Raw genomic sequence first — 15,891 nt, forward strand, 5'->3', positions numbered from 1 at the left:
AAGGCTGAAAACAAAATGTAATTGTACTGGTGTGTTTTCCTTATGTAGCTGAATACCAGTTGTTGTTTTAAGTAGCAACATCAAAGATGCAAGGGGACTGCACTAAATTGGTATAGTTAAAGAAGCAGAGACCAGTGGTAAAAGACAATGACCTTGCAATAAATATTTATTCTACTTACACCAAAGAAGATTGTCTCTGAAGTACCTTACAGTATCTTATTTTGCAGTGTAATGCAGAGCAACAGAAATCCAATTCAAATCCCTGCTTAGTCATAATGGAGACTTGGAAATCGGCACCATCAGTAGGGCACCATGTTTACCGCCCCTGGCCCAGCTTATCTATCGTAATCCACCATGAACATTTGGGATATGGCAGGAAAGAAATGTTAGGTGTGCCCAAGGCACAACCCATGGAATGCTTATAACCCAGGTAGTATTACTCAAATCTCTGCCGACTTCTCTGGCATCAAAAATTAGTGGGTGGCACCTCCAGCTGATGACACTCAAGTCTGACACTCCATACTGAGGCTTATTTTGAAACAGCATCTGAAATCTTGAATGGCCACAAGAGGCTGCCCTTTTTCTAGCTGAGTGAGACAGCATTAAAAGAAGCAAGCCTTAGTTTAACAAACAAATTGGGACCATCAGCACTGAAGCAGCAGTAACAACAACAACCACAAGTAGCTACTGTAATCTCTCAAAAGCAGAGCAGGTCTAGCCCATGAAAGTTCATGCCATGATACATAAAGTAAAGGTAAAGGTACTCCTGACCGTTAGGTCTAGTCGCGGACAACTCTGGGGTTGTGTGCTCATCTTGCTTTACTGGCCGAGGGAGCCGGCGTTTGTCCGCAGACAGTTTCTGGGTCATGTGGCCAGCATGACTAAGCCGTTTCTGGCGAACCAGAGCAGCGCATGGAAACGCTGTTTACCTTCCCGCCGGAGCGGTACCTATTTATCTACTTGCACTCGACGTGCTTTTGAATTGCTAGGTGGGCTGGAGCAGGGACCGAGCAACGGGAGCTTACCCCGTCTCGGGGATTCAAACCGCCGACCTTCTGATTGCTGAGCCCTCGGCTCTGTGGTTTAGACCACAGCGCTACCCGCGGCCCTTGATACATACATTAGTATTTAAAGTACCTTGGGACTCTGCTTTTTTTTTTAACCATTAAAATAAATAAATTCTGGTCATTCATTATTACAGAAGTAAATACAAGTCACCATTACATTTCAAAAGCTACACAACATTTCCCTAATGTAGTTGAGAACACTGATGGGGAGGTGACACTCCTCCTAAGTCATGTGCCTGCTGCTAGATTTCTATACTGCCCTTCATCCAAGGAGCACAGCACAGTTTACAATATAAAAACACAAAAATATGTAACATGGTAATGCAGAAGATCTGCACTGCCAGCCTGAAAGTCAACTACCCAACCCATTATACTTTTGTGTGCTTCTGCAGTTCCCCTTCATTCTGTGGGGCTTTGGCATGATGCCATATTGGGTTTTATTGTTACTTACATTGTTAAGGAGATTTCTATTTCCTCTCCACATGAAACACTTCATATAGGACTATCCTTGAAAGGGTGTTAAGAAGCAGCGCCTGGACTAGAATTGGTGCCTAGCTACTGGCTGCAAACAGTCACAGGGTGCAAGAACATTCATCCTGAAGAAGCATTGCTGGTTGGTTTCCAGGCTCCATTCAAAGTGCCAGTTTTGACCTTTAAAGACCTAAGTGGTCCAGCGGAAAGCTTGCTTCTGCAGCTGCCAAGGCAAACCCTACGCCAGACCCCTTTTACCACTTAGTATCTGCTAGAATGGCATTCCTTAGGAAACACTTCCCTAAGTGGGTGCCCATTACCGCAATTCCATGGAAGTCTTCAAGACACCCATGAAAATGTTCTGGCCTTGGGGTTACGATGGTGGGAACAACTGAGTTATGCTACACCTGTTACTGATTTCATACCGGATGCCCTTTTTTACTACACATTTTGTTTTTCTTGTTTTATGATTCTGTTTCGTTATTCACCTTTTAAATTGTGAGCTACCTTGTCAAATGGCAGGATATGAATTTAAATAAATAAAATGGAAAACAATTTTTACATTCATTCTCTTATCTGCTGATTTATTTTAAAAATGACACATAATTCAGATATAGGAGTGTGTGTGTGTGGACCATCACCAAAAGAAAAACAGAGGAAGAAAGGTGAGCACCATGAAAACTTCAATAAACATATATAAACAACGAAAATGTCCATAGGCACAGACAGGGAAAGGATACACAACACCCTACCCATTGAAAATGTGTTGAATGAGGGGGTGGGCAGTCTTCATGTACACATCCTGGTTGGAACAGGCCTCCCCAAAGACTTCATCAAAGTAAAACACATGCTGCAAAAAGAAAAGGGATATTTACAAAAAGGAATTCCACTCCTTTCACCCACCCATGATGATAAGATACAAAGCTGTGGATCCCATTCAAAGTGAAACCAGGAAGCTCAGACCCCACATAGTCAAATTCAGACATCATGCAATCACCATCAGCCAGAGTAAACTAATGGATTCAGCAACTGTACCAAGCAAGTGTCACTGGAAACAAAGCTGTGAGCAGAAGTAAAATAAGAAAGGGAGGAGGGAGGGAGGCAGAAGACAATACTTCATCTTGCCTTAAGTGAACGGGTATGCAATGATAACATGGAATGATGCAAAATAAAAGGTCCAAAATCAAGCTGTGGATTCTTGCTGCTGAAAAAGAACTTCCACTACCAAATTCTGATGTATTTTTGAGGCAAAGGAAACTAGAAACCTAGAAAGACATTTCTACGAAATCCTCATTTCACAATTTCAGAAGTAAAACTTCCTATACTTAAGGCTTCTTCATCTTAAGCTACAGGTAGGTAGCCGTGTTGGTCTGAGTCGAAGCAAAATAAAAAAATTCCTTCAGTAGCACCTTAAAGACCAACTAAGTTTTTATTTTGGTATGAGCTTTCGTGTGCATGCACACTTCGTCAGATACCTCCTTCTTCAGTGTATCTGAAGAAGTGTGCATGCACACGAAAGCTCATACCAAAATAAAAACTTAGTTGGTCTTTAAGGTGCTACTGAAGGATTTTTTTTTATTTTGCTTCGACTCAGACCAACACGGCTACCTACCTGTAACTAGAACTATGGAAGGCACCACATTGAGCCGCATGAAATGGAAGTTCATCTTAAGCTGTTTGTGTCAGTAGGCACAATCTATGAGGACATTCATTCATTCATTCATTCATTCATTTAGCAAGAGCCCCACTGAACTGAAGCACCAGGGGGAGGAGGGGCACATGTGTACATAACATGCTGCTCTGCAGACTGGTTACCTTCCTGCTGCTGTCAATCGGAATGAGAATTTGATCTAGGCAGCAGAAGGTACCTGGGACCAAGAGAGAGAAAAGATGCAAGACTATTAGCTGAAAAATCATTAACCACAAAGGGGAAGGAGGGCAGAGGAAGAGAGAGCATAGATCATTCAGAGAGAACTGGAGCACTGAAGGCCTGTGAGAACCTTGCTCTCTAGTAGAATGGAAACTGGGGGAAAGGGAATTCACTAGGCTGGCAGCCCAGTTCTGTTGCCTTTGTTAAGCACAGGCGCCTCGGGCAGTAATTACAATATGCTCACTTTCCAACAGAAAAGAGAGAAGACAATGCAAGGAAGAACATTTAATCTTTAGTGTAAATCAGAGGCAAGTCCAACAGAATTACAGAAAAGTTTCAAGCAAGAGAAATTGCATGTTCATCACAGTCTAGATAAGTAAAAGTTGGGATCATGTCATCCTTATAGCACCATTTGTAATGTTATTTGGGGAGTGTTCCAGTACTGGCCTGAGATGCGTCCCCTTGCCACCCGCCAATCACAGGTTGTGGCTCATATGTGGCAGGAATATCTCTCTAGAGCACAACATGGCATCTGGAATATGGTATCCCCAAGAAAGTGACCTCTTCTACTGTACCATAGGCATTCACAACAGAATGATTCGTGAAACACTGTCGTGCAATATGAGAATATAATACAGCAGCCTATTATGCAATCATTTTCTGGTAATGTCAAATTCCCTGCTGCTATAAATGTAATAGATATCTAAATGGTAAAGGTAAAGTACCCCTGGATGGTTAAGTCCAGTCAAAGGCAACTATGGGGTGCGGCACTTTTCAGGCTGAGGGAGACAGCGTTTGTCCACAGGAAGCTTTCCGGGTCATGTGGCCTGCATTACTAAACTGCTACTGGTGCACGGAGGACCGTGACAAGTGGCAGAGCGCACGGAAACACCATTTACCTTCCCGCTGCGGTGGTACCTATTTATCTACTTGCACTGATATGCTTTCAAACTGCTAGGTTGGCAGAAGCTGGGACAGAGCAATGGGAGCTCACCCCGTCATGCAGATTTGAACTGCTGACCTTCCAATTGGCAAGCCCAAGAGGCTCAGTGCCACCCACGTCTCAAAATATCTAAAATAAACAAAGTGTATAGGGGTCCATGGACCTTTGTTGGCCTACAATACACTGTAGCATTCTCCTACAGACTGCAGTACTGTTGCACTGCTGCTTGCTTGCTTGCTATCACTGCTGCAACTACGCTTGCTCCCTTTCTGCTTCCAGGAGCAAATCAAGGTGTTGGCTTCAACTTTCAAATTGTTATTTCCTAGGCCCAAGAACAGTGTCATCCATTAAGATAAGACCCAGGGACTAAAGCAGTCATTCAAATTTCTGGAGGAGATCCTTCTCCACCTGTTGGCAAGCCATTGCAAAAGCACAAAGATGCCCTCTCTCACAAGCAGCTTCCTCTCTCACCTTTCCTGTCTCTAAAGCCTTATCCACTAGGCCTATGGAAGTCCATGCAAAAGTTCTCATTTTCAAAAAAAATCTTAATATTCAGTGGATAGGGTGTTGATGAATATTCTGGATTCAACCGTTTTTACTGTTTTGTATGCTCAGATTTATTTTATTGTTTACAAAAGGTAATTTTTTAGAATACAGATTAGTATTCCAAGTTCTCCTGTAGGAAGTTGTTGTTTTATCTCCTCTTTGAATGTAAATAGATCAGTTTGATACCATTACTTGAACACTCTAAGACATGATACAAGATGTAAGGAGCCAAAATACTGCAACCTGCAAAATGTACTGGCTGAGGTCAACAGCCTCCTTCTTCTCATGGAGCAGGAGGGTTTCTTTATCTTCTACTGTGATGATATTCACTTCCCCACGCCTTTCTTCTCTTAAGCCAAGGGGACGCTTTCGAACACACACACGGATCTTGTCAATCTCGGTCCATGGGGTCTCCTTCTCAGAAGCATTAGGTCTGTGAAACACAGGATGTCAAAAATGCTAAATTTGCAATTTCAAAGTCAGCCCACACTATAGGAATTTATATGTGTAAATCAAATGCATGCACAATGTATTCCTAAAACAGTATGTAGGGTAATTGGTTGCAGAATTTTATTTTATTTTGTAACTTTTAACTTCCCCCACATGTATGAAGGAGAGAATTACATTGTTCCATGTAAAGGAATACAGATAAATGGTGATTACCTGGTACAAGAATGAGGCACTCCATAATTATAACCTGAAATATGAGCTACCCTTTGTACAATGGGGGCTTCAGCATCCCCTAGGAAAGGAGCAATATCGTTAGATGAACTGATAGCTGGAATGCCCAGTTTATGTTCTGTCCATGTTGCAGCAGCATTCAAAGAGTCTTTCCTAGGTCTTTTGTACTCAGCTTCGTGGCTCAACACTGCAGCTAAATCATCTTTATCTTCATTTACAGAGCAATTGGATAGAGACAATTCAGGCTCAAGCTGTTTTCTCCCTCCATCTCTTTCCTCTGAGAGGGAATCAAAGTGCAGTTGTCTTCGAGGGCCACATCTAGTTGCCTTTTTCCCCCTCATTGCTTCCTCTTCTGCCTGCAGCATTTTGATGATTCGAATGAGCTGGAAGAGGCGCTTGCGGTCCTTCATGTTATGAACCCCCAGCTTGGTGTAATCTTTCATGGAGACCTTGGCAAGTTCATCAATCCTCTGAAAGCCAAGGGCACTAAAATGGGGAAAATATTTCTCAAGCTCTGCTTCACAAAGGCAATCGTATAGACAGGAGGCCATCTTCTATTCAAGGTCTACTAAATAAAGGAAAAAAGACAAAGTGAAACATGTCTATATGAAACAGTGACTTTTTTTAAAAAAACATGGAAACTATCCATTAAGGGCAGCTGCAACAGGGCATTTGCTTCATGCTAAAGGGCTGACTGGAAATAGGGCAAAGATCCTGCAAAAAATGAATCAGCAGCAGCAGCAGCGCTCATGTGGCAGAGTTTATCGATAGATAGTACCTCACCATTCAAAGTTTTATTCATACAGTATTTAAATTATTTCCAGACATGAAAATAACACTGCCATGAGTACCAGCGGAGAAGGAAACCCCAAGTTCCGATCCCCATTCATCTGTGAAGCTGCCATTTCAGTAATCCTTACATCAACTCTGTCAAGTAGGCCAGTAATATTACCATCCTATTACAGGCAGGGAGCTGAAGAACAGTGGCTTAGCGAAACTCCCCAGTGAGCGAACAGCTGACGAGATTGGAAACAGAAGCCTTCTGGCTTGCATTTCATTCCCCTTTGGAAATGTGCACCTGCCAACGGGACAACAATTCGTGGTTCCAACAAAGTGGCCTCTACTCTACAAAAGCCGACACCATTGAAATCTAGGAATCTGCCTTATTCCAAGTGAGACTGCTAGTTCATCTAGTTCAGTATTGTCTGTACACTGACTGGGAGCAGGAGACATTCCCAGCCCTAACTGGAGGTCCCAGTAGCACTACTACTAAGCTACTGACACTTCCCATTAAAATTAGTGTTTAAGGTCCCACAAGACTCCTTGCCATCTTGCTCCAGCCCACTAAACATCGGCAGCCACTCTGGAAATGGCACTACACAGGCTACTTCAGTGCATTTAACACATTAGGAATTATTAGGTTTGTTTCTGTTTGCTGTAAATGGGTTTGGTTCCCCTTTTTTATTCTGATTGCTTATTAATTTTTAGATTTTTAATTGTTTCATTGTTATTGCTGGATTACTGTTTTACCATCTTAAGAGTTTTGTGTGTGCTTTGAATAATTTAAGAAAAGTAAGTGGGAAATACATTTTAAAAAAATAAATAATACATCAAAGGAAAATAAATCAAAGAAAATAAATCATTTTCTGCTTCAAAATTTAATTTGTTGTTGTTTAGTCGTTTAGTCGTGTCCGACTCTTCGTGACCCCATGGACCATAGCACGCCAGGCACTCCTGGTGCCTAATTTTGATCCTGTTTAACCTGCCCATCATCATGCCTCCCAGAGCAGCTTATGGCATTTACTGGAGCTAAGGAATACAGAGAGCAGAGAAAGGAAACTCTGGATATCCAGGGTATATCAGTACTTTCATCAAAAGGTATTCAGCAATGCGTCTCATTTTGTCACTCTGACAAAATTAACAAACAAGTAACTTTAAAATCACAGCTGTAGAATACAAGTTTATGTGGAGAATGGAATCCTGAAGCCCCAAATCTATCCATTAAACTCATGAACCTAAGGCAGAACAGTGCCTACTTCAAACACAAATTGTATCATAATGAATATTGATATTCATTGATAATGAATTGCTTCTTTTTCTCCAGTGAACTGATAAGTAGATCTTCTTAAATTGTGACCTTCATTCAGGAGCCTTAAAAAGCACCTCTAATGAAGTACTGCAGTGTGTAAATGGAATCAGTCAATCAATCAAGTCAGACAGTTAGTCATACACAAATATTCACAGTATACGATAGCACTACACTGAGAAGCACACACTAGAACGTGCAATCACTTACTTGCGTCTCCCGGCTTCTTACACTTGCAAAGTATCTACAACTAATGCTACAAGCTGCAGAAATGGACTCTACCAGCTACAGAAAGCAATGTGCCTAAATTTAGATGTGCCTCTTCCAGGCCAACCATGTGTCCCAAAGGCTCCCCACAGCTAATGATCAAAAGGCAGTGAAATGGATATGGACAAATTCAAAAGGTCATCATGTTACAAAGACAAAGGGGTGCCTGCATGTATTAATATATAAAAGAGGTTCTGCTCCAATCTTAAGTGTGCTACTGCTGGCTCTGGAAATCAAATAGTTTCACTACAACCTATTTAAGATGAGCAACTATACACAATATCAAGTCTATATTTCCTTTTTATTGTGCACCATTTGATTATTATTATTATTGAGAAAATCTTACAATCTTGACGCACTAAGTGGGATTTTAATCATTTTTATTTCAAGCTAATGACACTTCCCTATACTGCACCTACATCCAGGATGCATTCTTATAAAATAATTTGATAGAAACTCACAAATCCTCCAACAAAACTTCCATTTGTTTCTTTGGTGGAATTTCCCTTTGGATCAAACAAATGCTGAAAGCTTCATACATGCTTTGTCAACCAATTATGCTCTCAGTCACCAGCAATTCAGTGTTAAAGAAAGAAGGCTTGCTGGAAGGAAAACAAATTGTTAGCTGAATCTACTGAAATCAAATGCTCTATTGTTTATTTAAAATATTTTCAGGTCACCTTTCAGAGCAATCATTTTGAGGGCTTTTGGGGGATGATTTTTACAATCAAGCGGTATATAAATTTCGTGCAATAAATAAAAAAAATAAAAGCCTCCTCAAAGTGGGTTACAAGATAACACAGAATACAGCAAAACATAATAAAAACAGCAACAAAAAACAAAACAACTAGCCCCAAAAAGTCAAAATCCAATAACAAAGTAAGACTGAAGCAATCAATCCAACAAGTGCACCTGAAAAGGTGCTTCTCATAATATCCTGTGCACTTGGGAGGCCAGAAACATGGGCAAAAGGATGATTAAACATTACTGGGGTGGTGGAACAAGTTATGATGAATGAGGTTAAAACAACCACTAGTTCAACAACGTGTTTTAACTACCCAGAAGGCAGAACTACTTGCTACATGGGAGGGATCTCTGGATGATGAGATGCAGAGAGCACTAGCCACTGAATTTTTAGTTTGCATTTAGGAGAAATAAAAAGTGAGAAGTGAGAAAATTCACCTGATCTACTAGAATACCAATTTTGAATGCACACACTGTGGTTTTAAGACCTAGTACTAGGCATACAGAAATCAACAGGATCTGCTTCAAACAAAGCATAAGAACAGGCTGTAAAAAACCCACCTTTTCCCATTCTCTCTACACGTTTATTTTACTTATTTATCTTGTTTATACCCTGGTGCCTCATGAAATTGATGTTTTAAAATGTTGTGCTACATCTAGAAATTCAGCAGTTGAGTTTGAATGATCATGTCACCACCTACCAGGGACATAGAGAATTAATTCTGAGCTACAAGCAGAATCAGGTCAATTTATTATGCAAAAAGCATGTTTAAGAAGCATAAATCCTGAAGCCAATGGCAGGATTCCCACTGTTCACAATTCAGCTGGACTGCAGCCACTGGATTTTGTATTCTAGAGCAGCTAGCCATCATGGGTCAGGTTTACTCCAGCCTATTAATCCAACGTGGTGCATTTTTATCCCACCCATCCTCCAAGGGCCCCAGAGCATTATACATGGGTCTCCTTCTCCCTCCATCTATTCTAACAACCACCCTGTAAGGTAGGCTAGGCACCAGGGTCATTCAGCAAATTTCATGGCAGAAAAGAATTACGATTTTATGCCAAAACACTATCTGCTATTCATAGTAGTCTGAAAAAATGGCCTGCGGACTCATCTGTTTCCTAACTGTTGTGACCCTCACTTACAAATGCAAAAAGCGTTTCTTAAAAGCAAGTATTTATTTCCAGCTACACTGGAGTTCTTTAAAATAATAATTTTAAAAAGCTACAGTACATTCTTATCTTCAGTGCCACCTGCTGGTACAGAAGGGGAAAGCCACTTATCACATAATGTAAGTACTGTACAGTACAGTACAGTATTTGGCTATAGACCCATGAGGCAACAATATCCACATAAGTACAAAAGAGAGAAAACCCTGGCCTCCGGAAAAAATCACTTTAAATTTAATAATGCATGCTGAATATCATTTAAACCTCCTGCGCGCATACATTTCCCACAGGAAATTCATTCACAGGAATAAATGGCACCAGGATGAGGATCTGGGTTAGGGCGTGGGGAGGAATTTGCTGCTCAGATTTAAATTTCAGCTTCACAAGGGGCAGCTGTTGCTTTCTATTCTGCTCTATTTTACTCCAGTGCAAAGTGGCCACAGGGCACATAGTGGAACAACAAAGCCAAGCAGAATATTCTTTCCTTGTTCAGGCACAGTGAAATAGCTCCACCACATCCCCTTCACAAAGGAACTAGATTTTGAATCTTCTGGTACTCTGTCTAAATGACAGAATTGTAGACTGGGGTGGGGGAGGAAGAAATGCCTGTATGCAAATGGTATGCATGTGCGTGGACACCACCGGACACAACCCTGGTTGACAGGAGCAGCCGAGAAGCTCTCCCTATACAGTATGATCCTTCCAGCTCTAACCTGGCACCCATGACCAGCACTACATTAAAAGGGGTAGCAGAGATATTTACTCTGCCTCATCTAATGGTACCCTGGTGCACTTGGAGATGGGAGTGGGAAGACAAGAGCTTATTACCCATACAGTTTTATTGCCCATCTTCAACTGCACGGATGATCATTAACTGTTGCCCCTTGAAACCTTGAAAGGTGGCAATGGAACCCACAAAGTAATATTGTTTGCTTACCCTTCCCTTAGCATATCTAATATTTCACACCCTTGGTGTGTGGGTGTGTGTGTGTCTACCTGTGCAAACCACAGCAATCCAGGATCTCTCCAATCTATTCATTTTTTATTTATTTTTAATCTCACAAACTCTAGTCTGTGCTTTTAAGTTCTTCATACTGCCTACATAAATAGTTCTGTAAAACTGAAAATGCTAATAAAAGTTTTATCAAATAAAAATGAAAACACTACCTACTTTGTAACTGTAGCTAAAAGCTAATCAGTTGGCATTACTCTTTCTCATCACTAATTTCAAATACAGCAGCCTGATCCATTTCCTGATCATTCTTTCACATTAATTTTAGCCTGATGACCTCAGTGAAAAAGCCTCTGCTCCACAGCCGATGTAGGACAACTGCTGTAGACAACAGCTGTTGTGGTTCCTGGAAACTTCTCATTTTCCTGGTATGTGAATAAAACAAGTCTGAGTTATAGTGGGCAGCTAATCATTTAAAAATTGCACGCGATTCTTTCCTGCAAGGAAAGCTTTCAGAAATCCAAGAATGCTTTCTTCATTATGTTTCTATATAAAAGGAAATCTGTCTTTACACAGTTGAAGCTATTATTGCTTCATTCCCCGTGCTTCAGTTGCCATGTAAATGGTTTCTGTTACATAGCAACCAGCTTCTTCCTTTTGAGTTATAGAAATTATAGGAGGGAGGAAAGCTGCCTATACTTTACCAAGTTCTTGTTCCAGCTCAGGGGGGATGGGGGAAGCCATTCCAAAGCTCTAACAGGGGTTTTAAGTTATGCTGCATCATAGCAAACGAACAACAGAGAGGGTACAAGGAACATTCTGCCTTTTACTGAGTTTGCCCACAGACAAAGGCAGCACCGAGTATTCAGGCTGTAGGGCAAGAGGTATCAAGGGCAAGCAAAATCCCCTCACTGCACAAGTCTCACACAACATCCATTGGGATGAAAGGATTCATCTTATGGTCACCAGGTCCAAATCTCAGCACTGAAGCAGGAACCTCTCAAACTTTGCCATATTTGTTGGCCAAAGAGGGGGACACCTACTGCCACTTGCTAGGATCAATGTGGGTCTTCCCGACAATCAAGCTAGGATGGAGGGAGGCCTGAATGCTTCAGGACAGAGAATGAGTCCTTTTGGCATACAAAGAAACATCCACTAAAATAAATCTACTTGGGAGGATGCATAGCAGTATACTGCTTGGAAGACTTAAGTGATGTGTTACTGTAATGCCAAAGTAAATTTAGAGGAGCACCGGGACACAATGTGAATCCCAACAAGATAAACCAGTGAACAAACAGAATAGGGAATTCATTCACCACACTGACCTTTCCTATTTCATGGAAAGCACTGATAGAGAAGCAGGGCACACTCTGAAACAGCACAGGGGTGGAGAGATCACTCCCTCTCTTTCTCTGGCTTTCCACCAAGGGTGCTATGACCCCACAGCTTTACCATGGCCCTCAAAATGTGAATCAAGGAGGTGGGACATTGTTGGAGGTGCCAGATCCTGAGCCCTGGATCTTTTGCAGCAGGCCCCAAATCTCCTGCTGCTCCCTACCCATAACACCTTCTCTCCCTGTAGAGGGCAGCTCAGCACACTGCAAAGCATAGTGCTGGTGAGACTCCCAGCAAGAAGCAGGAATAGGTTTAGTATGGTATGCCAGTATAGCCAACTGTGCCACACAAAGAATTTGGCACTACAAAGTTTAAAGCACATGTACTTACAACACTGCTTTCAAGTATCTACAAGGCCCCTCCCCAAAGGCAGCTGCGTTTCAGTAATTCCTGAGCATGTATAAGCACACAGAACCATAAACAGAATGACCCCAGCATAGAATCCACTCTCTATCTTTAGGCTGCAACACAGTACATAAGACTGCAGCCTAGAAGATGCTGAGGAGAAAGACTCAGCCTGTTTGCTTTTCCAAATAAGAATGCATTATCCTATTTGGAAGCGGGTAGCGCTGTGGGTTAAACCACAGAGCCTAGGGCTTACCGATCTGAAGGTTGGCGGTTCGAATCCCCGCGACGGGATGAGCTCCCGTTGTACGGTCCCTGCTCCTACCAACCTAGCAGTTCGAAAGCACGTCAAAGTGCAAGTAGATAACTACGTACCGCTACAGCAGGAAGGTAAACGGCGTTTCCATGTGCTGCTCTGGTTCACCAGCTTTGTCATGCTGGCCACATGACCTGGCTCCCCCAGCCAATAACGTGAGATGAGCGCCGCAACCCCAGAGTCGGTCACGACTGGACCTAATGGTCAGGGGTCCCTTTACCTTTATCTGATACAAGCTGAGGTGACAGGAAACAATGCCTCAGCCCTGTTCATTTCCAATTACAGTGGTGCCTCGCTTAACGAATGCCCTGCTTAACGAAATTTCTGCTTAACGAAAGGATTTTTCGAGCAGAGCTTGCCTCGCTAGACAAATGCGTTTTACGAAAAATTCGTCTACCGAATCATGGTTTCCCATAGGAATGCATTGAAATTCAATTAATGCGTTCCTATGGGCAAAAAAAAATTCAATGCATTCCTATGGGATTCGCTAGACGAATTTTTCGCTATAAGAAAAGACCCGTGGAACGAATTAATTTCTTCTAGCGAGGCACCACTGTATTGTACTGTACTAAGATTGTGTGCTCAAAATGAGGCCAGTCTCATAGAAGCAAGGTCCCATCTAGGACAAGGCAGCACCTGTTTACCCAGAATTCACACATCTTCCCCCCCCCACCAGCCCAGTTTGCATAGTTGCAGTGCGAAGCAGCTGATGCTAGCAGAGCTTTCCCCATGCTAGTACCTTCCTCAGTGTTGAGAGAGAGATTCTGCAGGAGCAATGAATTGGGAAGAGACAAGGCAGTTATATCCTGCTGTTTCTCTTAAAGGGGTGATGAACCTATTGGCCAAGCCACACCCACCATATATGACATCAGGTGTAGGGCAGGTAAAGATGAAGCTGGGCTAAAGGGAATTTGCAGACCTGCGGGCACAGTGCTTTGCAAGCACCAACAACCAGGCTGATCAGCAGAGCCTGGTGCTTTACAAACTCTGGTAATCAACTGATCATCTGCACAAGTGAAAACAGATTACTTGGCATCATAGTGACTTTGCCCTGTCAGCCATATCCAGCTCCCTACCCCTGCTCAGGGTGGCATAACTGTTTAAGCAGTCATTTCCTGCTCTCAACAATGCTGTGTTAGGTTAGGCCAGGGGTCAGCAAACTTTTTCAGCAGGGGGCCGGTCCACTGTCCCTCAGGCCGGACTATATTTTGAAAAGAATATGAACGAATTCCTATGCCCCACAAATAACCCAGAAATGCATTTTAAATAAAAGGACACATTCTACTCATGTAAAAACATGCTGATTCTCGAACCGTCCGCGGGCCGGATTTAGAAGGCGATTGGGCCGCATCCGGCCCCCGGGCCTTAGTTTGGGGGACCCCTGGGTTAGGCGGTAAGAGAGGGAGTTGACCAGCTACAAAGTATACTTCATGGGGATCTGAACCTGGGGCTCTGTGACCCCAACCCACTCTAACCACTGTATGAGCCTTCAAGATGGCTCCCCCCTCCACAAGGCAGACAATAGCTAAAGACCGGGCATCTTAAGGAGTGCTTTCTCCCACATGAACTTGCCCATGAATATAGGTTCTTTAAGACCAGGTATAGGCAACCTTGGCTCTCCAGATGTTTTGGAACTACAACTCCCATGATCCCTAGCTAACAGGGCCAGTGGTCAGGGATCATGGGAGTTGTAGTTCCAAAACATCTGGAGAGCCAAGGTTGCCTCTGCCTGTTTAAGACCTTGTTTCTATCCAGTAGAAGCGGGGGTGACAAAGACAATGACTAGTGGCAGAGCCTTCTTTTTGGTGATGCTACCAGCTCTGCAATTCTTTCCCCAGGGAGATCTGCCAGATAAAAAGTTTGAAACCCTTTTTCTTTTCTTTTTATATTCCCAGGTCTTTCAGAACTGCTGATTTTCATTTGCTTCTGAATTTTGTATTTTTCATACCGTCCAGACCAGACTGCACTTTCATTGTTATTTCGGATTTTCTGAGTTTATCGCTTTAGGCAAGCTCGGATTTTGCACAAACGACTGCACAAAATCCTCCTTCCTGGACTGAAGAGCCGGCTGCCAGACTCTAGGAATACAAGGAGATAAAAAACAAACCAACCAACCTGCAATCAGGCTTTCATTGAAGAGAAACGATGGCACCAGAGATGTAGGGTCCGATACTTGCAACGAGCATTATCTGCTGAAAACTGATGCCTCCAAAATCTTGCCCAAACCTTATGTGGTCGGTTCCTCCATGTCCCACTTTAAAGCTTTTAAACTGGTTTTAAAACAAGGCCTGGCTGCACATTTAAATAATGACTCAAAGGCCAAGGAAATCCGAAAAGCGTGTTATCCTAACAGGGTTTCACGAATATGCGGGATCCGGCAGGTGCAACGCAAAACCAGAGCCGGCCTCTCCTGACTTTCCTCAGGAACTTCTCACAAGCGGAGGCCCTGAACCGCCGCTAGGCCTCGTGGAGGACGCTCCCGCTTCTACGAGCCCGTCGCCATGGCAACAGGGCAGAGGCGGAAGGTGTGGGGCGGGGGACAGCTGCGACAACTGGGCCTCTTTCTCCGTGTCTGTTCCTGCCACGGACTTCCCGCCGCGCGTCTTCCCCTCCCCCTCCCCAGATACGTCCGACCCCCGCTAAGGACTCCCTCAGGGTGCGCTAGGACCGCTCCGGCCGCCCGGCTAGGCCGCGTCTCCATGGCGACGCCGCCAAGCCTACGTTCAAAGACTCGCGCCCATATGTCGCGCCGCAAGACGTCACCGCAAACCGCCCAATAGGACGTTGAGCGGGGGGGGGAGCCCCGCTCTTCGCCAATTGGAGAGGCGACCACAGAAAGGCGGGAAACGGGTATCCTAGAGGCGGCACTCTTCTCGCGCGTCACCATCTATTGGCTGTTCACGCAACATGAGACGGAAGCGGATGCTTCTTTGCTATTCGTCCGGCGCACGTCAATTGCGATAAAAAAGTCCAATAGTGCTTCTATCCTGACGTATTGCACCGCCTCCCGATTGCTGATTGGATTCCATAGTCACGGC

At 43.4% G+C, this 15,891-nt stretch overlaps 1 protein-coding gene across 1 annotated transcript in view; it reads right to left on the reverse strand.

The window, feature by feature from the left end:
* Window positions 1-15,457, reverse strand: part of KIF24 (kinesin family member 24) — a 31,120-nt gene extending 15,663 nt beyond the window's left edge. Inside the window, exons 1-4 of the mRNA XM_035100873.2 lie at window positions 14,969-15,457; window positions 5,561-6,146; window positions 5,141-5,330; window positions 2,291-2,388 (exon numbers count right to left, since the gene is read on the reverse strand). Of these exons, the coding sequence (XP_034956764.2) occupies window positions 2,291-2,388; window positions 5,141-5,330; window positions 5,561-6,129 (857 nt within the window). The 5' untranslated portion in view covers window positions 6,130-6,146; window positions 14,969-15,457. The remainder of the gene's footprint in view (window positions 1-2,290; window positions 2,389-5,140; window positions 5,331-5,560; window positions 6,147-14,968) is intronic.
* Between the last annotated feature and the right edge of the window lie 434 nt (window positions 15,458-15,891).

The sequence above is a fragment of the Zootoca vivipara genome, chromosome 11, assembly GCF_963506605.1.
Source record: "Zootoca vivipara chromosome 11, rZooViv1.1, whole genome shotgun sequence".
Classification (NCBI taxonomy): Eukaryota; Metazoa; Chordata; class Lepidosauria; order Squamata; family Lacertidae; genus Zootoca; species Zootoca vivipara.